Source organism: Argentina silus (assembly GCF_951799395.1).
Source record: "Argentina silus genome assembly, chromosome: 3".
Classification (NCBI taxonomy): Eukaryota; Metazoa; Chordata; class Actinopteri; order Argentiniformes; family Argentinidae; genus Argentina; species Argentina silus.
In genome coordinates, this window is record NC_139657.1 from 20624765 (window position 1) to 20650620 (window position 25856).

Below are 25856 nucleotides of genomic sequence, written 5' to 3' on the forward strand. Positions count from 1 at the left end.
TGATAATTATGTTATTTGGATGTTATGGGAGGATTAGTGTGGATATAATGGAATGGAATGGAATGCATGGTATTTGGAAGTCCTCCAGTTCATCTGGATGTTATTGAGAAAATAAGTGTTTGAAGAGCTTGACCAGACATGTGTCTTACATGACTCACATTTCCTGGATAGAATTGGATCATTGTACAATACAGTACTACTAAGACTAGCCACAACTGAATGGCTGACTGAACGGAATGTTCTCGCCTCTGTCGGGATAGTAACACAGAGCATTATAGACATAACACCCATTATCCACTGATAAGCCCTAGAGTGCATTGATATTAAGAACCCAGTCACATTTGTTGCACATTTGATATTGGTATGGTTTCTTACTGTAAGAGACACCCTTCTCTGTTGCTGCACTGCCTCCCAATTACAATTACAGAGGGGATCAGGACTTAGCCATAATATAGTTAATTTATGTGTGTTTCATAGCCTACTGTACACCATACAGTATGTACAAGATTTACACTATTTATATATTCCCCCCATCACATTCCCCTCCAAATAATAAACCCGTGGCAGACTGTCAGCGAAGAGTAGACCGGAGATGGGAATGGATGTCATGATGTTATAGAGCATGTTGTGACACTGCATGCTGGGTGACTTGTTTATTCAACCACCAGATAGCATGTAGCTTTTTTCAACCTCTCACACACACTCTCTCTCCTGGATGAGATGTGCCATATCGACTGTGTGTGGCGGATGCGATTGTGTGTGGTTCTATGAGCGGAGCAGTAGGTGTACTATACTGTACTATACTGTACTATACTGTACTATACTGTACTATATAGACCCTATAAAAACAAAGATATTAATATCAAAATTACATTAACTATTATCCTTGCATTAACATGGACTCAATTCAACTTATTGAGTGATTTGTTGATGACAGTTGATGAGTGTCAGAGCAAAGGGTCTGAATACTTATGTACATGAGGTATTTCTGCATTTCAATTTTAATAAGTTTACTGACATTTCCAAAAAAACTGTTTTCGCTTTGTCATTCTGGGGTATAGTGTGTGGATTGATGGCAAATTATTTTAATTTAATCCATTTTAAATTGAGTCTATAACACAACAAAATGTGGAATAAGTGAAGGGGTCTGAATTCTTTCCGAAGGCACTGTAGGTCCACACAGTCTCCGCATATAGATTGGAATCAATGTAATTCTCCATAGAGCAAACAGTAACACTGTATGAGAGAGTGTGTGGACTGCAGCAGTATTGTAGGTTTGTGGACTGGTTTTATAGTTTTCACTGAACACAGTATAATCTTGGTGATTGTGTGTGTGAGGTTGAAGGGAGCGGGTGGGCACTGCCCATTGCCCATGCTCACCACAGAACAGAGCAGTGTGTGGGTGGTTAGCTTTTACAGCTCAGACACACCACATATCAAACAAATCAGTATCAGTCAGACTAACACTATTATGCCCTGTTATGCCCTGTATGTCTTCTGTAAGGCTTCTGTATAGACTGTAGCTGTATGCTGTGTCAGTATTCGCCTGTTACATCTGACTTGTTTATGATCACTCATAAATCACCGATTATTGTATTAGCCTATTTTACCTGAGGGGACCAGTTATGACGGTAGCATACAGATACGATAGGCAGAGATGCAAACTAGAGTATAGATACAGAGTAGGGATGAGTATATAATACAAATATGGATACAGTTGTGAGACAGTATATTCTTACCCACCACAGTATTATTATGTCTCATACTGTGAGACACAGTTTCTCCCAGTGAGAATTTGGCTTATAACAAGCATCAGCCACGTTGTGCCCAGAGGCTTGTTAATTATCACCACAGAATGCTGGTGGGCCTGCAGGATAAATATGTTCACTGTCCCACTTGGACAATAACCAATTTGTTAATGTAAACAAACAAACAAACAAACCGACAGACACCAAATGCACATCTGTCTAGGGTTAAATTCATCCAAGCTTGCAGTTTCTGTATTATATAGATATTATGCACAAGTGACATTTACAATAGTATCTTAAGATATCAGTACTTTTTAGGTCAGATGCATTGTCATATGTGATAGCAAGACAAATATTCCACTTCAATATAAATTGTTGATAGTTTGAATGCATTATAATAATAATCCATATTCACTATGCTTAAATTATACTGTACCTAATACCTAACTAATGAATAATGTATGTTTCATTAGAATGATGATGCCAGGAACACAAAGCAGGCTTCTGGAATAGGAACTTTGGCATTTTAAATTCTAATGAGATAGCACAGCTTTGGGTTTTGTTCCAGGGTGACAATGTTGAATAGGTCCTGTGTCTGTTAATGAAGTCAGTCCAGAGAGGATGGGTCCTCACAGCACCCTGGAGAGAAGGCCTCTGATGTGGTGCCTGTCTTTCTGTGTGTGTGTGTGTGTGTGTGTGTCTGTGTGTCTGTGTGTCTGTGTGCGTGCGTGCGTGCGTGCGTGCATTGATACTTGTGGACATGATTACTTACACCAAACTCTTCACACTGGAGTCACACAGTGCTACCAAGTCATGTCAGAGGATGAGACAGAGAGAGATATTAAGGCAGAGAGAGAGAGAGAGAGAGAGAGAGAGAGAGAGAGAGAGAGATTGTGAACGGATGGACAGAAACAGAATGAGTTGAGAGAGACAGAGAGGGACAGATTTAGAGAGGAGAGACGAGGAGGCGTACAAGAGGCACAGAGTGGCAATGAAGGGGTAGAGAGTTGGAGAGAGGAGGCAGAGACAAACCATTACAATATGCACCAGAGAGAGAGAAATGCAGAGAGAGAGAAATGCAGAGAGAGAGGGGGACAGAGATATTAAGACAGAGAGACAGAGAGAGAAAGGGCAAAGAAAGGGAGGGTCTCTGTTTCTCCAGGCACTAGGCCTTTTGTGGCCTGTTTAACACTCTCCACCACCATCTGTCACATCCGATATTACAGTTAGGCAGAATAGGAATGGGACCAGCATTCATCTCGCTCGTCAGACGGAGCCTGCTATTCCAACACGGCTCTCCATACGGTTACTGCTCTTATCCCTCCCTCTCCATCACCCCCCCCCCTCTCTTTCTCTCTTCAGTTCCTAGGAACACTGTTTCTCACTTAACATGTCTCCCATGCCCTATTTCTGGATGAGCATGTGGAATTCTCTCTCAAGCATTAGTGATTCAAAGTCTTTGGGATTCTGCATCAATTTTAAGCACTTACACATCCTTGAGTGTTGGAGTGTTGAGGTTCTGGCCTCTTAACATCCTCATTGTTGTCTTTTTTGGTTTTATGGACTATCCGTTTCAGATAAAAAGCATCTTTGTTGCAGTGTAAGGCTGGCGCACTCCCTGTGAACGAAGTCTGAAGATTGTGAATGTTTTTTTGCAGGATATGGGGAGAATAGGATTCTTTTGTCCTGGGTTTCTAAAGGTGTCAGACTTGCGTGTCAATCTGACATTTTGGGGGAGTGAATCTTTGGCGGTGGTGCTCTTGCCTATTTAGACAGACGACATAAGAGCAGGATATTACCGTCTAAAAGATCACACACCCACACCCACACACATGCACGCGCACACACACACACCCCCACGCACGCATGCACGCACACACACTCACTCACTCATACTCACTCTCTCTGTCTCTCATACATACACCTACACACACACACACACACACACACACACACACACAGACACACACACCTAAACACACGATCTGAGAGAATAATCAGCACTCAGGAACATTTTGCCTCATTGGTTATTCATTGCCTGGCATTGTGTCTCTGTCTTATTTATAGGAGGCTTGTGATGCCTGTCTGTTTTAATGGCTAATTGAGGCTAATTATCCAAGTGTGTTGATGGTGTAAAAGGCAGATCGAATTAATCAAGAGCAAACTCTCTTTGGATTTGGCTCTGTGACTACTTGTCAGCATTAAGCAGTTGAAAGAGGTTTGGATTAGGCAAAGCAACATTTTCATTTTCAATTTGAGATTTGCATTAACTAATGACAATAACATAATAAATGAGATGTGCTGCGCATAGTTGGTTAGTCACCTGAGAGAGTACATCTCTGTCAACTGTTATCACTGAGTCACTAATACCAGGGTTTTTATAAAATGAAAGCCTGTAACAAGGTGTCCCAGATTAGACTGAGTACAGTATGTTCTTCTGGTACTGTCACAATACATGTTTGGATTCACTTTATTCTCAGAACCATGTTTACAAACATAACGTGTAAAATTAAAACAAAACTCAACATCATACCAACATACATTCTCGTGTATAGAGGAATCCTAAAATATTCTAGACAAGGTTCTCAAATATCAGACAGTGGTAGTGTCATGATGGCTGGCATGACTTGTGTTTATATGTGTGTGTGTGTGTGTGTGTGTGTGTGTGTGTGTGTGTGTGTGTCTGTCTGTCTGTCTGTCTGTCTGTCTGTCTGTGTCTGTGTCAGGTCTTGAGTTATTTACCCTGCTTGTTTGCGCGTGTCCACAGATGATACCATAGGTTACGGGCCAGTGTTCGAGGAGCAGCCGGTCGAAACCATCTACCGCGAGGAGTCGCCTGAGGCCAAGATCACCATGAGCTGTCGAGCACGAGCTAACCCACCTGCCACATACAAGTAACATATGCTCTCCCCCTATGCACCCCCTCTAATACCCACCCACTGTGTGTACTGTATAACCCTTGTCTCTCAGCTTCTCTCATTCTATACTCAACATGCAGGGGGTTACCTTGAGGGATCTCTAAACTGTGTATGTGTGTGTGTGTGGGTGGGTGTGTGTGTGGGTGTGTGTGACTGTGTGTGTGTGTGTGTGTGTGTGTGTGACTGTGTGACTGTGTGTCTGTGTGTACCTCTTTCACCTCAACAGTAGACAGTTGAACACAGTTCACCCATTTAACATTCGTCATGCCACACATATTACAATCATACTATAATCATACTGTAAATGATGGATTACCCCATTGATCAGTTAAAACATAGCAGCTCTTGTCTGCCCCCCCCAGGTGGAGGTTGAACGGCTGGGACATCGACCTGGACACGGACGACCAGTACACCTTGGTGGGAGGCAACCTGGTCATTAGCTGGCCCATCAAGAAGAAGCATGTGGGGAAGTACTCCTGCATGGCCACCAACGACTATGGCACCATCATCAGCCAAGAGGCCGCCGTCCAGTTTGGATGTGAGTGGTCGAAACATGATCACCTCGGATCCCCGGTTTTACCTCACACATAACTGTAATTAGGACGTTTTTAGAACAGCACAGCTGCACTTACAGGCAGATAATAAGGAGAGCTGCGATAGGGAGGGAGGCAGTGGGGGATCCTACATCCCAGCTGTAGAAATGGAATTTGAATGGTCAATACTGCTCAATCAATGGTTCTCTGTGAACAATTGCAAATTACAAGCAGCTATTGCAGGTCCTAGCTTTTAAGTATTTTGATTAAGGTTACGGAGTTTAAGGAAATTGGAGAGAAGTGTTATTTAACAAGGTGTGGGTGTGCATGACAGTAGATTCTCTAGGCTTATCTGAACCTCACTCTCTTTCCCTCCCTCCCTTTCTTTTTCTCTTTCCCTCTCCATCTCTTTCTCTCTCTCTGTTTCACTCTCTCGCTCCCTCTCCTGTCCCCCCCCCCCCTCTCTCTCAGACCTGGATGTCTTCTCTTCCGAGGAGAGAGAGGCAGTACACGTGAAGGAGGGACAGGGGGCAGTGCTACTCTGTGCCCCTCCCCCACACTACCCAGGTAAGTGCTATACTAGGCTAATGCTACAGCATTGGGTCTAATACATATGACTCTATTCCATTATCGTAGTCATAGCATAAGGTCATAAGTGTGAAAATCAATGAAACCCTGCCCCCTGCTGGTGCATGACTGTACTCCTCCATGTAATAATGCTCTGACACTTAATTTTACACAGGCTATTTTCTCTGAGTTTGGCACCTCTAGTTTCAGAGTAAGGTTGTGTAAGACAGAATTAAAGCATCCAAATACTGGTTTGAGTCCTTTAATATTGTGCCTTGTGCTCTTCCGTCCACATGCACTAATCCATCCAACGTTTTCTTTTTTGACTCATGTGTGCGCCTGGGCCTTATTTTCATGTGTTTTGTACTCTAGATTTAATTTCCCTTTGATCCTCATTAAACAAACCATTGTATTTGTCAGTGGAGCTCCAGAATACTGTACAGGCAGAATTGTATATTCATGTTTATGCAAATCCATCAAACAAAACCAATCTGAAACCATGGTTACCTCTCTTTCTGCCGCAGTCACAGAATTACTTCAGTGCGTTTGTCCTTTCCTGGTGTCAAGAGCGCTTTTCTCTTAGAGCTTCAAAATACATTATTAGCTGTCATTTGAAAGGTCAACGATAAAAGCGTTTGCTATTTATATATTTCCCTCACATTTACTCAAAGAGGAGCTGTCCAAGCCACATTTTTAGACCAGCCAATCCCCTGGCTCAGCTCCAGGTTGGCATTCTGCCTCCTCCACAGATGATTGACAGGTTGTGTGTTTTCTCTTCACAGACAAACTCTCATTCCGTTGGATGCTGAACGAGTTCCCCGTCTTCATCCTGTTGGATAAGCGGCGATTCGTCTCCCAGACCACAGGGAACCTCTACATCTCCAAGGTGGAGGCCTCGGACAGCGGGAACTACTCCTGCTTCGTGTCCAGCCCTTCTGTCGCTAAGAGCGTCTTCTCCGAGTTCATCCCCCTTGTCCCACTGGCTGAACGTGAGTGCTTCACTTCCTATTTTTCTCTGTTTTTTTTTCTGTTTTAAGTTCACCCATCTTATGACTGGAAAACTACTTCTCATAAAACTCACAAAATCCAAGATTCTCTAACAATTGACTCCCTAGTGCCTCTGAAGCAATTTAAGATGCTCGTAATGGACTATGTCAAAGAGGACTGCATATGTTTCACCTAGCTCATGTATGGCTTAAATTGTATACTTTTTATTTCTTTATTAATTTAGTTTGAAATGTCTTTCTTGTTTTGTTTCTCTTGTGCCTTTATAAGCTGGGCTCTCCTAAAAAAAGAGACTCTGGTCTCAGAGAGACTCCCCTGTATAAATAATAATAATAGAAAATATATACAGCGCCCTGCATAAGTAATGGGACAGTGAAGCATTTTTTCTTCTTTAAGCTCTACACTTTTGTTCCTCTTGTAATCACTCTGGTCCATGATAATATTCATCTTACTGTATCTGTCCACAACACCTTTTCCAGAACTCTACAGGCTTTTTAGGCTCTTTTTAGCAAACTCTAACCTGACCATCCTTTTTGAGTATAACTAGTGGTTTGCACCTTGCAGTGAAGCGCCTGTAGTTTGGCTGGTGACGTATTCGGCGGATGGTAGTCTCTGACACATTCACGCCTACCTCCTGGAGAGTGTTCCTGATCTGTGGGACAGTTGTTTTGGGGGGTTTCATAATTATGGTGAGCAATCTTTAGTCATCCTGTTGAAGTGTTCCTTGGCCTGCCAGCCTGTTTGTGATTGCTGAGCTCACTAGTGAATTTGTTTCTTTTTAAAGATGTTACAAATTTTCGATTTTTGTTTCTGATTTTTCAGATTTTTCAGCCTAATAATGGCTTCCTTGACTTTCATTGACACCTTTTTGGTCCTCATGTTGACAGACACCAATAGCAAATTCCAAAGGCAAATACAAAGCCTAGAAGCAATACTACACATTGACAGCTCTCTTATGCCTGCACAAATGATGTGAACACACCTGACTTACCAGAAATACTTGTCAAGCCAATTGTCAACTTTTGGGTACCCAATGTAATTTCTGAATAGTGAAACCAATATGTACAAAAAAGGACCATCAAATAAAATCTGAGAATCTCTACTTTAACCACATAGTAATTGTTTGATTTAAAATCCAAATTTTTGGAATGTAGAGTCAAAAGAAGAAATAATGCTTCACTGTTTTTCAGTTCACTTAAAAGCAACATCCAAACACTAAAACACAGTTTGTATGGTATGTTTTGACATGCTGTGTCATCTATCCAGCATGCAGAAACACAAAAGCTAAAGTCCGGCACTGCAAATCCATTTCTGGGATATTATATTATTATTAGGGAGGATGTTGTTGTTTCTAACTTCAAACTGAATTTCGCTGTGGTGGCCAGAGGTGGCAGATTTCCAGCAAAGTTATGCCTGGCTCCTTTAAGAAAGCCTTTTGTTTTGTTGTTTGTTTGTGTGTTTGTTTGAGTCTGTGAAAGGCTTTCAGAGGTAAAAGAAGGCTGCTGCCGCTGTTTCCCTGGGGCCTGTCTAGAGCCCATCAATTATTCCTTGTTTATTTTGTAGTCGTGTACTCTAAGTCCCCCTCCTTGGGTTGGCAACAGTACCTACTACACACACAGCCCTAGTGGAGGATAACACACACACGAGTGCATTTCTATTTGAAGAGGTTGTTGGGTATATCAGTAATTTAGCTGTGAACACTTCAGGGGCCTCATGCTCTTTCATGCATATGCTTTATTGTGACTACATTACCAGGCTTGGGCAGAGCAGAGTGGCGCCCTCTGGCTGTGATGTACCCCATATTTAGTGGTGTATGTATTCATGCTGCAGGTTGAGCTGTGTGTGTGTATACAGTATGTGTGTGTACAGTATGTGTGTGTGTACTGTATGTGAGACAGAGAGAGAGAGAGATTCAGTATAGCTAACCTGCCCTACCTGAGCCTAGTGTTCAAGTGTGTCAACCAATTGCCTCCAACTAAATGCATCATCTGTACACAGAGATAACATGTTATTTCTTGCTGCTGTTTCATCCTCTCCTCCAGGCCCTATGCGGAAGTACCCAGCTGACATCAAAGTCAAGTTCCAAGATAGCTACGTACTGGTGGGCCAGGATATCACCCTTGAGTGTTTTGCACTGGGAAAGTAAGTCTGGACATGGCCAATGCATTGCTAAATGTAGATCTTGAAGTACTGTATACAGTATTTTCATACGAAATATATGTTATGCAGCTGTAGCTATTCACATTAACAGGCTTTGAAAAGATAACTAAGCTCCTCCTCCTCTCCTGTCTCTCTATAGCCCTATCCCTCAGATTCGCTGGAGGAAGCTGGACGGAGAGTTGCCATCCAATCACAAGGTCAGCATGGCGGGGGCCCATCTCCACTTGTACCATGCACAGTATGAGGACGAGGGCATCTACGAGTGTGAAGCCCTCAACTCTAAAGGGAAGGACTGGCACAGGGCCCGCGTTTCTGTGGAAGGTACTGTACTATCAATAACTATATCTACACTGTTACTATGTTATTAAGCAATGTTGGACTAAAGTCCCAGATCCTACCTATTTTCCAGTTTTGTAGCTTTTTGTCTTGTTGTGGATGGTTCAATCCAACATCCCTCCCTCAAACATATTGTATAGTAAACTCCTTCTCTCCATGTCCAGCCTTCCCAGAGTGGCAGGAGCCCATCAACAGTACAGAGAAGGACATCAGCAGTGAATACACCATGTCCTGTCTGGCCAGTGGCAAGCCCAAGCCCCATGTCCGCTGGCTGAAGAACGGCCATGCGGTAAAAGAACTTCTCATTATGCTCCAGCACACTGACAAAGAGTGTGCCTCTTCCTGGAGGAGAACTGCTTGAGTAACCGATTTTGGTTCCATGTAGGACACCAAAAAGGGTCCTTGAAAAGGTTCTCCTACACAGGGACAAAAAGAAATTCGAATAGTAGGTCCCTGGATAACACCCCCCACTCTTCTCTCCTTCTGCCAAGGCCAGCGTCAGGGTGGCACAGTTGTGACATCCCGCTGGTTTGGGCACTCCCAGTCTGCACACAGGGCACGCTGTCAGGGAAAAGTACCTCTTGTTTCTGAGAGTGTGCCAGCGTTGGTTGCATAACTGCCATAGTAACTGTCACCAACGCCACACACTGAAGAGACCCCAGAGAGAAGGCACTAGCAGCACGGAAATGGGGTGGGGGGGTCTTTTGATGTAGCGTGCTGCTTGATACATCATAAGTTATTAATGATATACATAACATCTATTCAAATAAAGTCAAACTGTTGAGGGATGTCATTTTGTTTATGTGGGTATAAGAGAAACCTCAGCTGTCATTTAAATATTCAGAATCTCCACATTTCTCCACCTCTTCATTTCTTTAAAAGAATGCTGAGTCTATTTTCCTTGTTTATTTAGAGTAACAAATCACAGAGAGTAATGCAAGTGTTATACCTCCCATATGAGTCTGGTGGTTTGAATCTCCATAATCTCCAATTATATTGTATACTGTATCTGCACAACTTGCACAGATTAAGCAATGGTTTTCCAACCTATCAGGTTCCTCAATATGGAAACCCCCGTTTTTTCATCCTCTTTTAATGACAGCACATTTAAACTGTGGTATGACAGGGGGATAAGGGAAATTCTTTTTCATAATGAGATATGTCAATATGTCAATCAATAACAGAACAATTATGGCATTCCCTACTCATTTATTTAGATTTGTTCAAGTTAGACATATGATACAACTTAAATAAGGATCTCTGGTAGAGCCAACGCCTTCTACAATTGATGTATTACTTAATATGAAAAAACACAAAATGTATTCCTAAGAAAAATAAGGTACAGTATTACTGAAATGTTCTGCTGTGAATACAGATATTATTTCTACAAACTTGTATTACACCTTTGCCTTGTTTATATCTCCTTGGCATTAATAAGATAGACTCATGGAACAAATATGTGAAAAGATATATTGACATGGTCTTAATAGCAGCAAACAATCTGTTAGATATTCAAGTGTAAGTTTGCTTTCAAAGCAGATGGCTGAGGCTCTCTACCATCGCTCATCTGAATTATCAACCAATCAGAAATCACAAAGAGGTCACCCGGCTAAACTGAATAAAGTCAGAGAGGGATATGCAAAGTATATACAGTAGTCTTTGATGAAGTTCATACTATCTCCGATAGTAAAAGAATCCACGTTGTAATCGTTTCTCACTTATGAAATCATTCGACCATTGCATCTGACCATTACATCTGAAAACTGCACACACATAAAAAATGAGGAGTAACAATGCAATATTACAAAGTATTTTGTTAATATTGAAATTCAGAAGGATGTTACTGTAACATAGCGCTTCTTTTTTCACAGTATGGCAAGCATGAGCTGAAGTTCAGCAGTCTGACATTTGACAACTCTGGGATGTACCAGTGCATAGCAGAAAACCGCCATGGTGTCATCTACGCCAACGCAGAGCTGCGTGTGATTGGTGAGTCAAAGCTCTGACTCCACATGATTGGCTTTGGCCCAAACATGAAAGGTCTCGAAAACTAGCTGACTAATTGCAACTGATTGAAACAAGAATTTGTCCGTTTTGATGAAGGATAACTTTGCAATATGGTATTTTAAGACCCCCTAAAATAGGAGACCATGTTCTTTCAGCAGTGGCATGATCCAAATTATAAAATGAATGCCCAATCAAAGTTGAAAGTATTTGTGAAGCAAAAACAGTATTACTGTTATTATGAATAAACCATCCATCTTCGCCTTCACCAGCCTGCAACCCTACGTTTGAACATAACCCTCTGAAGAGGGTTCTGGGGGCGAAGAACAGCCGTGTGGTGATGGAGTGTCGACCTAAGGCAGCACCCAAGGCTACCTTCTCTTGGAGCAAAGGCACTGAACTGCTCTTTAACTCCTCCAGGTCAGTCAGCACACAGTTGGGTCTGGGTTTATTACCCCTTGGGTCTGGGTTTATTACCCCTTGGGTCTGGGTTTATTACCCCTCTGACTGATTAGTTGTATTTGTGTTTGAGGCCCGAAAACATTGGGTTTGTAGTTCTGTTAGACACTTTTAGGTCAAGTAGATGTTGGGTGTGTTTCTTTCTGAGATCCCCTTAAGTTACCATAGTGTTTGACTACAGTGGCTTGTACTACAGTCTCCTCTGTACTAATGTAACTAAGGCCTTGAGCAGACAGGGTACTGGGTGCAGATCTTTTTTGCTTGCCAGTGAATGCTGTGCCGTGCTCTGCTCCCCGTCACAAGCTGACAGTAAGCCTACTCTAAAGCTCATCAGGCAGGACAGCCTCTCGCTGAGTAAGCCCCTGCCCTCTGCTCCTCAGTGACAAAACAACACTAATCTGTTCATGCAAAAGACCCCTCCTCACAACAGGGGGGGCGGCAGAGCAGAGGAACAGCAGAGAGCTACCCAAATCTCTAAAGCATCTGCCCCTTCAAACTCACTAGCAGTTGAGAGAAAGACGACATGAGATTGGATGACTGATTTCTGAAATTATTGTCCATCATACTGTTTTAGTAATGAGTTTTGAATGAGAGTACTGAATGTTTTCTATTTCTTACTCTGTCAAATATCTGCTCCAAATTAAAAGGACGGTTCAGCCTGTTTAGGTAAAATATCATCTTAACCGGAATTGTCCTCATAGGCCAGTAGTGAAAGCTTCTCCGGTTGTCTGTTCTCCACTTTGCTACAGGAGCACAGGCTAGGCAGGATTCTGACACTGCAAAATTAAAAAGTTATTTATATTATTCTCTGCAACCAGTATTGGAAGGACCCTAAGAATCTGCCCTATATGTATCAGTGCACAAGTGTGCAACATGTATAGTACAGTATGTCATCATTCAGTTCAATGGCGGTTACTTGTGCTACATATTTGTGTGATTTGCTGGCTTTGCTTTCCCCAATGCACTCAACAACAATGAAGTCTCAATTTTTTGAAGCAAGAGATGAGGGTGTTGATATGGTAGTTGGTGAGGATGTTAATGCAGTGGTTTGTAACTACTACTGTATGATTTCCCACAGTTTTTTGGCTATACCCTTTTGGGTTCTATGTAGAACCCTCTGTGAAAAAGGGTTCTATGTGGAACGCAAAAGGGTTCCTTAAAGGGTTCTCCTACAGGGTCAGCTGAAGAACCCTTTCAGGTTCTGTACAACCTGTACAAAAAGTGAATGTAGCCAATTCAATTTCAGTAATTCAGTCATACCGATTTTATCATTCATTCTTAGACGTTATTCCATATGTTTGACATGAAGTCAAAGCCTTTGCTTATCCCGATTTCAATGATGGACGATGGTGGAGAAATGTGTTTCTAACTTAATTTTCCCAAAATATAGACTCTTAGCTTTCACAACACCCAATTTGATATGCTCTGATGAATTTCACATTTTGGTCCTCATGTGTCCTTTTACATGGAACTTCCCATGACTGACATGCTTTCGTTACCTTCAGAATCTTCATCTGGGACGATGGGAGTCTGGAGATCTTGAATGTGACCAGGGCAGACGAGGGGAGGTACACTTGCTTTGTGGAGAATGACCGGGGCAAGGCCAACAGCACAGGCTCCCTGTCCATCACAGGCAAGCTGCCCCACCCTGCCATTACTGTCATCATTACTCACTATTGTACACACACACACACACACACACACACACACACACACACACACACACACACACACACACACACACACACACACACACACACACACACACACACACACACACACCAATATGGCCTCCAGCAGTCACTTATGACTGAGTGATGGTCCTCTCAGTGGCCAGCACAGGGCTCCTGCTATTAGTCACTCACAACGCAAGGTCATAGACAACAGCGTACTTGAAATGAGAAGGTCAAGGTCTTAATTTTCAATCTTTATGAATGACAATTAGATTGTTTTGTAAGATATACAGTTATGAGGATGAGTAATTTATGAAATCTTTAATGCTCCTGGAATGTCACGATATTCATCAATTGTTCGAGTTTGTCATCATACAAAACATGACATGGTCGTTTTTTGGAGGATGCACTGAATGTATTGTAGCTCCTCTGCTTTGTTCAATGCCTTATACTTCACAGCCCTCTGCTGGTCAAATGTCTAACTGCGACTCAACTCCACCCTTTTCACACCTGTACACATTCATCACACAGTGTCCTTTTGTAGGTTCCAAACTCTCTCACTCAAATTAACTGCATATATTTTGTCCATACTCTACATGAGTGGAGAATCATATTTTACATTAATTACTGATTTCTCCCCTTTTCAATAAGTCAGCAAAGCTCAGCACAGTACAGTAATGCATAGTTGACCTCCCTTGTCCCTTTCTTCCCTAGAGGCCACCAAGATCACCTTGGCTCCTTCCAACGCTGATGTGACCATGGGGGAGAGCGCCCGCATGCAGTGTGCCGCATCACATGACTCCTCCTTGGACATCAGTTTCGTGTGGGCCCTGGATGCCCGTGCCATCGATTTTGACAGAGAGAGTGAGCACTACCAACGCAACCCGGTGAGAGAGGGTTTTCCTGGCAAATTAACCAGGAATAACCAGGGACCCAAGTTTTTCCTGCTCATGTCATGTGTTTAGGAAAAACTTACTTATTATCAGGGCCTTACTTATTATGTGTAACCATCACAAAAGTCCCTGAAATGAAAGCTTTTTAAAATTGGTTTTATAACTCTGTAATACCCATTTAGTATCAGTTTCTAAATGACCATAGACTGCTGCTGCTGGTACACAGTATATCAGTTTAACTGCCATTTCCACTCTCATAATGTTACATTAGCAATGATCTGACCACTCTCTCTCAGTGTAGCCCTAGCCTAGCTGTAAGCAGTGGCTAGCATTTCTCATCTGTCAGTCCACAGGCTGGAGTGCCTCCATATAATTATTATGATTAATGACCCAGCATGGCAAAAGTTATTTTCCCTCTCATAAAACGACAGTATGGCCCAATTGATGTTATTTATGTACTGTAGCACTGCTAGTAAAAAAGAGAGGCTCCTGCACACTATCTCTGCTTTCAAGTATAATAGGTTTTAATAGGTGCAATGTTTTAGTCAGAGACCTTTGTCAGGGACAGTGTGCGGAAGCGTCTTTTTTCAACTCCTAGTCTTTTTTTTCGAATCTTTTCCTACGCACTTGTAGAATAGAGAATAGAGGTAGAGAATAGAGGTGTACAAAAGCCTTTTTTGTAATTCATGTAGCACCAGAAGAGCGTAAATCACACTTCTTTAAAATTGTCAATTGGAAGATGTAATAGACAGAGATTTGACCTTGGTGTATTTCATGCTGTGAGTGTGCAGTCGCACATAGCAAACAGTGTGCCAGATCTTCTGTTATTAATAAGGGCAAGGTTTATACTGTAGCCCCATGACTAAAGCTCCCTGTAGTTTTTCCTAATTGGATATTTATCATTGACATCTCTGTACCCCTCTACACTTGCAGTGTTGGTTCATAAGCTCCCTTGAAGCTCATACTGTAAGCCTACATAGTTTTCTATGGAGGTATACTGTAGTATGAACAGAAGGCCTGTAGTAGTGAAGTGGAGTGTAGTGTAGTGTGAGAGGGAGGCAGTGAGTACAGTAAATGCCTTCACTGACTTAATACTAGACTCAATGAAGAGGTTGTATGTTGTGTCCTTTTGTCTTCTTCAGAAGGGAGACTCTAGTGGAGAGCTGCTGATTAAGAACACTCAGCTGAAGCACGCTGGACGCTACACTTGCACTGCCCAGACCCCCGTGGACAACGTCACCGCATCAGCCGACCTAGTAGTCAGAGGTGAGACACGCACACATTGCACACACACACATACACACACACACACACACACACACACACACACACACACACACACACACACACACACACACACACACACACACACATACATACACACACACGCACACACACACACACACACACACACACTGTTACGGCCACACCTCAGCGGCCCAAAATATACAGTAACTGTGTCAACACAAACAAAGACAACTTGAATGAACGCTGATTGAACGATAGACCACGATGATGAATGGGAGCCGATAATGAAACCAGGTCGGTAGAGGAGTGTGGGGCTACTGTCTGCTCTAACAATCACCTGCGCTGGGTCTGAGAAAGGAAGAAAGATCTGAAAGATCCGCCCGCAGCCCTCACATCCTCCACCACTACAACAGAACTACTTGGAAAAATGAGAAGAGAGAAGGTGAGAACTACGAAACCAATCAAGAGGTTGGAAAAGCAAACTGAAGGGTGTATTAAGACGACAACCACGCACACACACACACACAGACACAGACACACACACACACATGGCAAGACTTAGTAAGCGAGGGAGCTGCATGGTAGACAGAAAGTGGGAGATGATTGATACTGTTTTTCACACCCTCTCCAAGTCAACCCTATAGTTTGTCTCTGTTTATGTCTCCATATGTTAGTTTATTGAATAGATTCACTAATTCACTACCTATGTCTATGAGGTAATAGGACTTGCCCTCGAAAACAACGAAAATTACAAACGGTCATAACCTGAAAGTTCTCTAGCCTGAATAGAGCTACTATAAACTCTTAACATGAGAGTTTTTTTTCTTTTTTTTTTCTTTTTTTACATTTTCCTTCAGCGGCTGGCCATGAATATACAGCAAAAAGAGTGTGTGTGTCAGAGTTACCAGACTGTGGTCCTTTTCGCTAGCTAATCTGTCAACCCTGCTCCAGTGAAAAAAACAGCTGTAGAAGGAAATGTCTGGAGCCAAGCCAACCACAGGAGATGACACAGAGGAAGCACATGTCACACAGCATCAAACTAAGGCATATTTCAACACAGAACACTAGCTATCTACTGCTAGCGTCCCCAGGAAAGGTCAACATAGATTTTCCCTGAAGCCTGCTGTGGAGAATGGTCTGGTGTTACAATAACAGACAAGAACGTTGATTCTTGGTCATGGTTTAGAGGGGTAGTAGAGTGAGTGTTTATCATACACTGTCATTGTCTGTACTATAGTATATGGAAATCTTTCTGATTTAGTCAAAAACATAGCCTAAGGCTGGGACACCCAATATGGTTTGATTGCAACCCCTGTAGTTATGGTCCTCATTTCTGAGCTGTCAATCGTATCAACAACTTCTGCAACCTGTATCTCTCTAGTACTGTAACTATGCAAGTAACTAAGGAAGTGGAAAAACTGCGTAGCTACATCCAGGGAAAGTTATTGTTGGCCCCAGACAACATTGACGTTTACTTGAGTAATACCCGATTTTTCTCAATAACACAATGACTCTTACTTTGACATGCCAGTTGTGAATATGAAACTGGACAAGGTGTGTTGCAGTGCCATTGATCATAACAGTGTCAGGCCATTTGTAAAACAAACACCATCACATTCAGTGATGGTGCTTGCATTCACAAATGTACATATTGTCCAATTCCATGACGAGTCAAAAAGAATGTGAAACATCAGTTCTTGACGTGTGAACTTTTAGAGTTATAACTATTCATCACAGTCATTTAGTGCTATCACATTACAGGCGCTTGTTTTTCTACATCCTCAGAGACAAACATTATCACTCTCCACTTCTTGATCAGTAAAAGCTTGCCTTCAAGTCCTCCTCAAGGCCTAAACACAAATGCAGTGTTAGTGGACAAAAGGGCTGTTGAGAACTGGCTAAGAGCAGCTAGCAGTAATCCGGTTTGCGGTGATCCTCGTCGTGCCCTGGGTGTGCTTTTAAAGCAGGTGCTGATAGATGGCCAGGTGAACAAGCCTGAGTATGACGTTTCCCTGAGTGAAATGAAAACAGAGAACCCACAGGCGCCCCTAATGGCCTGCCAACTGCCAACTGTCACAGGAGCAGAGAGAGATGAAAGACAGACATTTATCAAAGCTGACGAGGAAGCTGATATCAGCCGGGTGAAATACTAGTATGGCAACACATCTGTATATCCTCATTACCACTGCTCTTTGATGGGGAGAAGAGCTGTTATATGTGTTGTAGCAGAGTACTATTGTAATAGGCTATAGCAGTAGACTATCATGCTATTGTTGAGATTACACTGGCCATTTTGAATTGCGTAAAATCAAAATGTATTTGCATTGGATTTGTATGTGCTGTAGTACTACTAGAACTATTTTTCTGCTTGCCATTCAGAAAAGCTAGCCTGGACCTGAAGCTTATCTCTCTACACAGATTCTTCACAGTATCATGACAGAAAGGGATTAAAACCCTGCCCTATCTATTCTCACCCATATTATGCATTACAACCAATACAACCAGGAAGCTTCTGCACAACAATACAACAACCCTGAAACCTTGTGTAAAAAGATGTCCTAATATAGTATGTTAAAGTGCAACGACTCAGGGCTTCAGAGTGGGAGCGGAGGGAAAGCTTATAAGAGTCGCCCGAGTCTGACTGACTAATCGTCTTAGTTCTCCGGCTGGGTTCTGCGACAGACATGAAAGAGTAAATCCTGCTTGATTCCTGGGGCTGTCTCAGGCTTCGGGTCAGAGAGCTAACCCCAACAGTCTGGGTTTTCTGTTAGACCGTCTTTATACTCCTCTAGAGGAAGAAAAAACATGGATTGAAAAACTGTGTCCTTAGGCTCAGTTAATGTATGTTAATGGCCCCCATAAACCCTAATGTCTTAATCATTCTGTCTGGAGTAAGGGAACTTCAGTGGAAATGCTGAGTTCTTATTTGCTGTTTAATGTGTTTTATGATGTGTTGTTTGATATGCATCTAACAGCTCATTGTTGAGAGCTGGGGTTGAGGCACAAAGTAGTAAGAGTACAAGGAATCTTGTCAAGTCTTCTCCCACAAGCAGCAGGCGTAACAGTTTGATATGTCCTCCCCACTCACTGCATGTTTTTGTTGACCACCAATGTTTCTCTCTGCTCCTTCCTACCCACCCACACCCCCTATTCCTCCCTCCCTTGCTCCTTCAGGTCCCCCTGGCCCCCCAGGTGGGGTGCGTGTGGAAGAGGTCAAGGACAAGAGTGTGAAGCTGATCTGGAGCAGAGGCTCAGACAACCACAGCCCCATTTCTAAATACACCATCCAGTGCAGAGACTTCTTCTCCCAGGACGACTGGAAGGATGCCACCACATGTGAGTTCACACAGACTGCTCAAATAAACAGACTGCAGCACTATATGCTAAGCTGCCAATCATAGGTGCCACTGTGACTGTCTCAGAACAAGAAAGGGTGGATTCACTGAGAGCTCTCAGATGTGTCTCTTTAAGTACATTTTGTGATCTTGGGCAGCGCACGTACTTATGTTATTATTAGTGGATTGCTGACAAGTTGAATGATTGTTCTTCCTCATACTTCTTCTTCTTCTTCTTCTTCTTCTTCTTCTTTTTATGCCAATTTTTCCACTGCTACTTTTCCTACAACTTGTAAGCTATTCACACCTATCCAACTTTAAAACGTGCAGAGACTAACATGCATTGCTTGTATTCAACATTTTAAATCTCATTATACTTTTTAAAATACTCAACTTTTAAATGCCCAGACTAGAATACTTGTGTAACTTCAATTGTTTGGATTTTCTTTTTTTGAGGGTTCCAATGGACACCATTGAGTTACTCTGGTCTTTCTCTTCAAAACGCTATTCCTTTTTCATCTTTTAAGCTTAACAGTCCAATTCAACTTTAAACTTTATCCACTGCCATAATTAGACTTTTAGCAAGCCCGCAATGTTTCTTCTGGAACTTCTAGTTTCTATGTAATAACATAAAGTACATAGCGAATTCTCGTAGTCGAGAGAGATGTTTGGATGTGTCCACATAGGTACCATTTATGGATATTTCTGCCATTGGAACAACATTATATTATGTTTTTTTCTCTGAAATTGTAGATAGGACTAGATGATCACATCTCCAATACATGTCTCTCTCTCTCTCTTGTAGCCCCTGCAGATGTGGAGGGCAACGCAGAGACGGCCACCGTGGTGGATCTGTTCCCCTGGACAGAGTATGAGTTCAGAGTCATCGCTACGAACACCTTGGGGACAGGCGACCCTAGTAGTCCCTCCCCCAAAGTCACCACACTGGAAGCAGGTAAGCATGGAGTCTATCTGGGATGGAGAGGCCTCAGTAGTGGGACTCATCTCAGCAGAGATTCTGTGATACACTATTATCTACAGCAGTGTCGTGGCTCACAACTCACATACAGTATGCACAACTTACCTCAAGTGCATGCTTTGAACAAACCTACTGTATGCAAGATCAAATTGAATTGAAATCACATACCTAACCTCTTCTTAAAACAATAATTCATGCCAGGGCATATTTTTGTAAACCATGATCAGGCAGCTGAGATGATCAGACTATAAGAATAGCGTGTTGCCTTCCTGCTCCCTCTGTGGCATGAACATTAAGTTGTTGCTCTTGGCATTCCTAATGGACATTGATATTGTATTTGCAGAAGCAGTGCTGTTTCAGTAGTTGTGCCAGGGCCAGGGTACGGTATATGTGGTTTGGCATTGTTTGTGTGGACACTCAGCATGTGAACTCAGAGGTCAGCGTTTCCTGTCTTATTGTAGTTCCTGTGGTGGCGCCCTCGGACATCGGCGGGGGTGGAGGAACCAGCAGGGAGCTGACCATCACTTGGACGGTAGGTCTGACCCATCTTTTATTTTTGTCCCTCTGTGAACTGGGCACAAACTCAGCTGCTCTTAAACCTGACTACAGGCACAAGGGAGATTTAGCGATGTAGAGATTTAGCATATCAAAAATACTGCTCTTTCACAGACGTTTGATTTAAATTCAAACCATAAAAACACATGCAAAAGGGATTACGTTTCCCTACCAATGTGCTTTAGTCCTCCTTGTAAGACAATGTAGTGCAGTAGTAAGGTATGTTCCTAAAAATTTGAAATTGCACATCAATAATACTTGACGTATAAAGTCTGCCAGTTAGAAGTGTTTTTGTCTATGTAGTTAATCTATTCGCTTAAGACCAACAACACAATCACCGGTGTAAAACTGTGATAGATTTCAAACATTAGCCTAGCCTCCATTTATATGCTGCCCCTATGACAAATACCTAGCACTCATGGGCAAATTGCCTTTGTTTGGTGGAAGCTTGGCTACATCAATCCCAGAGCAGCTGGCGGGTGAGGCTAGTGTTTAGAGGTTAGCAGTGCCTGACGCACATGTCTCTGGACGGACATATGGCATCAGTTGGCCACAGCCAAAGTAGGAGATAATGAGGCATTGGGAAACTGCAATAATAACGTCCAGTAATAACGTGTCATAACTCTCTGGGTCACAGTTGTCATGGTAACTAACTATACAAATAAGACCTAACTTGATGAAAACTGCCCTGAGCCTTCCTGTTCAATTGATTGGTCAACTATGTTTGTGGTTGTCTCCAGCCTGTGCAGCCACAGTACTATTATGGGCAGAACTTTGGCTACATCATCGCCTTCAAGCCCCATGATGACTTTGAGTGGAGGAAGGTGACGGTGGCGGATCCTGAGGCCAGGCGCTACATCCACAAGGACTCCTCCATCCCCCCCTCCACGGAGTTCCTGGTCAAGGTCAAGGCCTTCAACAGTAAAGGAGAGGGACCCTATAGCCTCATGGCCGTCATCCACTCAGCACAGGATGGTAAGCAAGCAGCCTAAGCCCACACTCCTGGTGGAAGTTGCCCTCATCCAAAATCAGCTTACCTTCCCTCAAGCCCTTATCTTAACCATTTATCTATTTACAAAAGCTAAATGATGACCTCACATTAGTATTCAGGAGCCACTTTGTCCTACTGCATACATAGTACAAGAGGGAGAGGTACTCTTTAGCACGCCACGCCCTAACTCAGCTATTTCCATCTGTCAGTGTCGGTGTCAATGACTTATCATCAACACAGCCCTCTTATAGAACTGGGATACACTTAATCACAACTCCCATTTATGAATGTGAGGAATTTTAATACCCCTTGAATATGAACCCGTCCTCCCCTCCCTCCCTTCCTCTCCATTCCCAGCCTTCAGCACTGGGATTATCATGATTCATGTAGCATGAACCAGAAAGCTGATAATTCGCCCAATGATGCAAAGCATTTAGCCCACTTATTAACTTCCACTGACAGACAATCAAGATAACCACGGGCAACTAGACTCTCCGAGGTTACGGAGATGCTCGGTTGCCGTGGTAACGTTCTTTGGGAGAGCTCTTTGGGGGATGGGGTTTGTGTCTGTGTGTGTGTGTGTGGTGTTTGAGCCGAGTCACGTTGATGTTTGTGTGATGGCTTGTTGGTAGCGTGCCCGGCCTGGAGATTTAACATCGTAGGACAGCTCCCTGGAAGGGATACACCCCCAGTGTGTGCCACAGCTACTCATGAAAAGTGTTTGTTGGAGAGAGGAAGAATTTTGGCACAGAGAGATCTCTGTCACTGCACTTGTTCCCTGCCTTGATTAATGCATCTTACAGTAACTGATGCCTTAACCACAGTTGCATTAGCAGGGTCAAAGTGTTCACAAATATGTAGTCAGAAACAGGAGTAAGGTGCAATATAGTTTATTCATAAAGTCATTTTTCTTTAAAAACTATTTTGACCTCAGATCAATTGTAATCATCTGCAATCATATATGACATCTGTACTCCCCTCTGTCTTTCCCACCAGTGCCCTCTGAAGCCCCTAAAAGCGTAGAGGCCAGGGCCCTATCTGCCACTGAAGCCATCGTGTGGTGGCTCCCTGTTCTCCAGCACACTGTGGAAGGATACCAGGTCAGTATTGTACTGTCAGTATTGTATGTCTATGACAGAGGGGTAACATTACTTTACAAAGGATAGGTACTTATACACCGTGGACTGCAACACATGTCCTTACCTACAATACCTTACCCAAGTAATTTCAAAATTGAGATTTTGGGCACTTTCAGAGACAGTGTCCTTTCCTCTGCAGGTGAAGTACTGGAGGAAGTCGGAAGACAGCGAGGCGTCTGCCCATAGGGTGGTGGTGTCCAGTCGGGAGAACCAGACCAGACTGGAGGGCATGAAGCCTTACTCCCACTACCTCATTGAGGTCCGGGCCTACAATGCCGCTGGATATGGGCCCCCCTGTCAACACTTCCAGATTTACACCAAGAAAGCCCGTACGTTCATCACCCTCAGTTTAATGATCATCGGTGTATCCTGAGCTTTGTACTCTGAAGTGTAGAGAAATCATATGACGCTGGTTGTGGAAATCTCATATGATCTTTGTATATAATTGGTTCTCTCCTGTTTTTGTTTTCATCAGCTCCAAGCAGGCCCCCCAAAATAATCAGTCAAAAGTTGAAAGGTACATCAGTGAATATTGCCTGGGAACATGTCGAACCCTTGGCCAATGAGTCAACGATAGATGGTTACAAGGTGGGTACAGTCTACAGGCCTTTAAAACCTTGTAGTACTAGCTCCTTAGCAGGCTTACATGTAGAGCATAACTACCTCTATATGGCTCTAATGTCATGTTTTGTGTTTGTGTGTGTGTGTGTGTGTGTGTGTGTGTGTGTGTGTGTGTGTGTGTGTGTGTGTGTGTGTGTGTGTATGTGTAGGTCCTGTACAGACAGGCAGGCCACTCCACAGGGATGTTGTACACAACTCTTAGGCGGTCTATAGACCTCCCAATGCCCAAGGACGGGGAATATGTTGTGGAGGTCCGTGCATACAGCGAGGGAGGGGATGGGGCGGTGGCACAAGTACAGATCTCAGGTAGGTGACACATCCACCAAGCTGTACCGATTGATCTATTTTATTATGGATCTCTGTGTATAGTGTTCTGTATGTATACTGTAGTCTATTCCACTGTGTGCTGTTTCTGTGTGACTGACTCTCAACAAGCCACAGATTGGATATGGAATCTGTGTAGAGGCAGTTGTGTTTTTTGTCACATTCAATTTAGAGACCAATGACATGTAAACCAGTGGCTGATGCTAAATTCATTTTTTTATGGAGAGAAAAATGGAGAGAATGCTCTCCTCAGTCCATGCACCCTACATTCATGTCGACTTGTTTTTACATCAATGCCCCACTAATAGAAACCCCATTTGTGAACCAGTCACCATTCAAAACGCATGGGTAGTGGGGTGACATATTGTATATTCCCTGTCTGTCATAAAATTGTGGGATTATTTCAGTTTCAAGATGGCAGACCAGAGTCATTTGTCACTGTCAGGGGGCCCATGGGCAAGGGCTGTAACTGACATTTTCATAGCTTATATATTAGAGGAATAAGATGGGGGAGTCTACAGTCCATGACTAAAGCCTTGTGATGGCCCACTGGCTTTATCCCCTGACCGAGCGGTGGTTGAGGCTGGCTGGGTAGAGGGGCTCTAAGTCTCTGTAATTGATCTTGATGAGTGGAGGAAGCCCCCTGGTATCTGTTATCGTTGCACCCAGGCCCACCTGACAGCTTGATTTCACGGACCCTGGGAATCCGAACTGCAGGGGGATTTAAAATGCTGGGATTTGACAAATGGGAGGCATTTAAGGTGATCTCCACATGGTACAGCCCTGGATGGGATGGGATATCTCTCCCCACCAAATAAGGGATTCACTTCTAATGGATTAGTGCGCTTCACTCAAATCGTATTATTTTGGGTTTACTTAATCTATAGCATTTCCTTCAAACAGCAGCCATTGTGTATTATATTGACAGAATGGTTAATTGTTAATTGTATTGTAGTCTTTGTTATCTATACTATCAATAATGTCTTTTGAAAAGTGATATATATCCTTCCTTGATCATGGTACAGGAAGTCCATTATAACATCACATAAATGGCCTTTTCTGTGTCTGCCCCAGGTGGAGCTGTCATGGCCTTCCAGTCTCTCAGCCTGGCCACCCTGCTCCTGGTGGTTTTCTCCTGCCTGGGCCTCTGAATGTAGCAGCATCTTTATCCGTCTTCACCCCAGTGAAGGAGACTCTGTAAGGTTGAAGCCTATAAGGACTCTTTCCACAATCTTTGGTATCACCCACGACCAAAGGCCATATTCCCCTCCTATGGAATATGTTTGTGGAAAAAGACACAGTACAGAATTTGGAAAAGGACAAAGACATCCAGGATATCCCTTATTTAATACATACTATGATAATATCTTCGGAGGAGCGTCAAAAGGAGTTCTTTAAACTTTTTCAATATGCCTTATGTAAACGGTTACACTTATCTTTCACAATTCAGTGACTTGTTCTAAATGGGAGAGGTGTGAGTGTGTACAACACACGTTTGTAGGTAACTGTTTCATAATTGTGATGCAGACCTTCCTTGTCCATGAAGGTATACTGTAGCTTCAAAGTGTGTTTCATTTGATGTACAGTATGACGTAATGGATAACCTACTCGACAACATTGCATTCCATAGTATAAGCTAAACAGGTGAACAGTTGTGAAGGATAAGTGTAAGAGTTTATGAAATTGTCTCGTTTTTTCTTTCTTTGCATTTCAGTGGCTTTCCTTCTTTTTTTCTTTTAAAAATGAAGCACACCCCTCGCATTACAGAGATACAGTCAAATCAAATCTCTACGCAAGGTTCATCTCATCTCTATTATTCAACATCATAGACAAAATAGCAATTTATGTCATGCTAATATAATATATGCAATAATTTGTATGGTTTTGCTATTGAATACAGGTACATACATGTATACTATTAACGCTGTAATATCTTTGTTTAAGAGAAAGATTGATTTGATCCCCAACCATGCTTAATTCCAACTCATCACATGCTCTTAATTGATAGAACACCAGTTTCCAAGTGTTTGCATGTAGACATTGTTATTTGAAAGAGTAATTTCAATGGTTTAAATTGACAAAAAGAGAAAATCCTCAAGAGTGATGAGTGCATTTTCAGCACATGTATCTGTGTTTGTAAAGTTGAATGTATCCATAACTGTGGAAACAAGAACTGAGCTTGACAACATAACAGACCTACAGTTTCTAACACAAACAAGACATAAACAGTGTGTGACAGTGGTAGATCAGGTTTCCTTGTCACACATGGTACATGAACATAACTGTGCTGTAATCATCGCTTTGCAACAAGCTTTGTCCAATGTTGTACTGTAGGAGTGGTCTTTGCCGTTGGAGCAACAAGAGGTTA

At 42.7% G+C, this 25856-nt stretch overlaps 1 protein-coding gene across 1 annotated transcript; it reads left to right on the forward strand.

The window, feature by feature from the left end:
• Positions 1–2508: 2508 nt before the first annotated feature.
• Positions 2509–24738, forward strand: LOC310802219 (contactin-1a-like; the record flags this gene model as incomplete). The annotated part of the gene is made up of 22 exons (XM_083666511.1): positions 2509–2563; positions 4516–4642; positions 5029–5204; positions 5671–5766; positions 6549–6755; positions 8814–8913; positions 9071–9252; positions 9432–9556; positions 11139–11256; positions 11544–11691; positions 13236–13363; positions 14118–14290; positions 15439–15562; positions 18719–18880; positions 19685–19834; positions 20320–20390; positions 21154–21388; positions 22401–22504; positions 22683–22872; positions 23019–23131; positions 23314–23470; positions 24563–24738. 22 exons carry the CDS (start codon positions 2509–2511, stop codon positions 24637–24639), a joined length of 3018 nt encoding a protein of 1005 aa, XP_083522637.1. The 3' UTR covers positions 24640–24738.
• Between the last annotated feature and the right edge of the window lie 1118 nt (positions 24739–25856).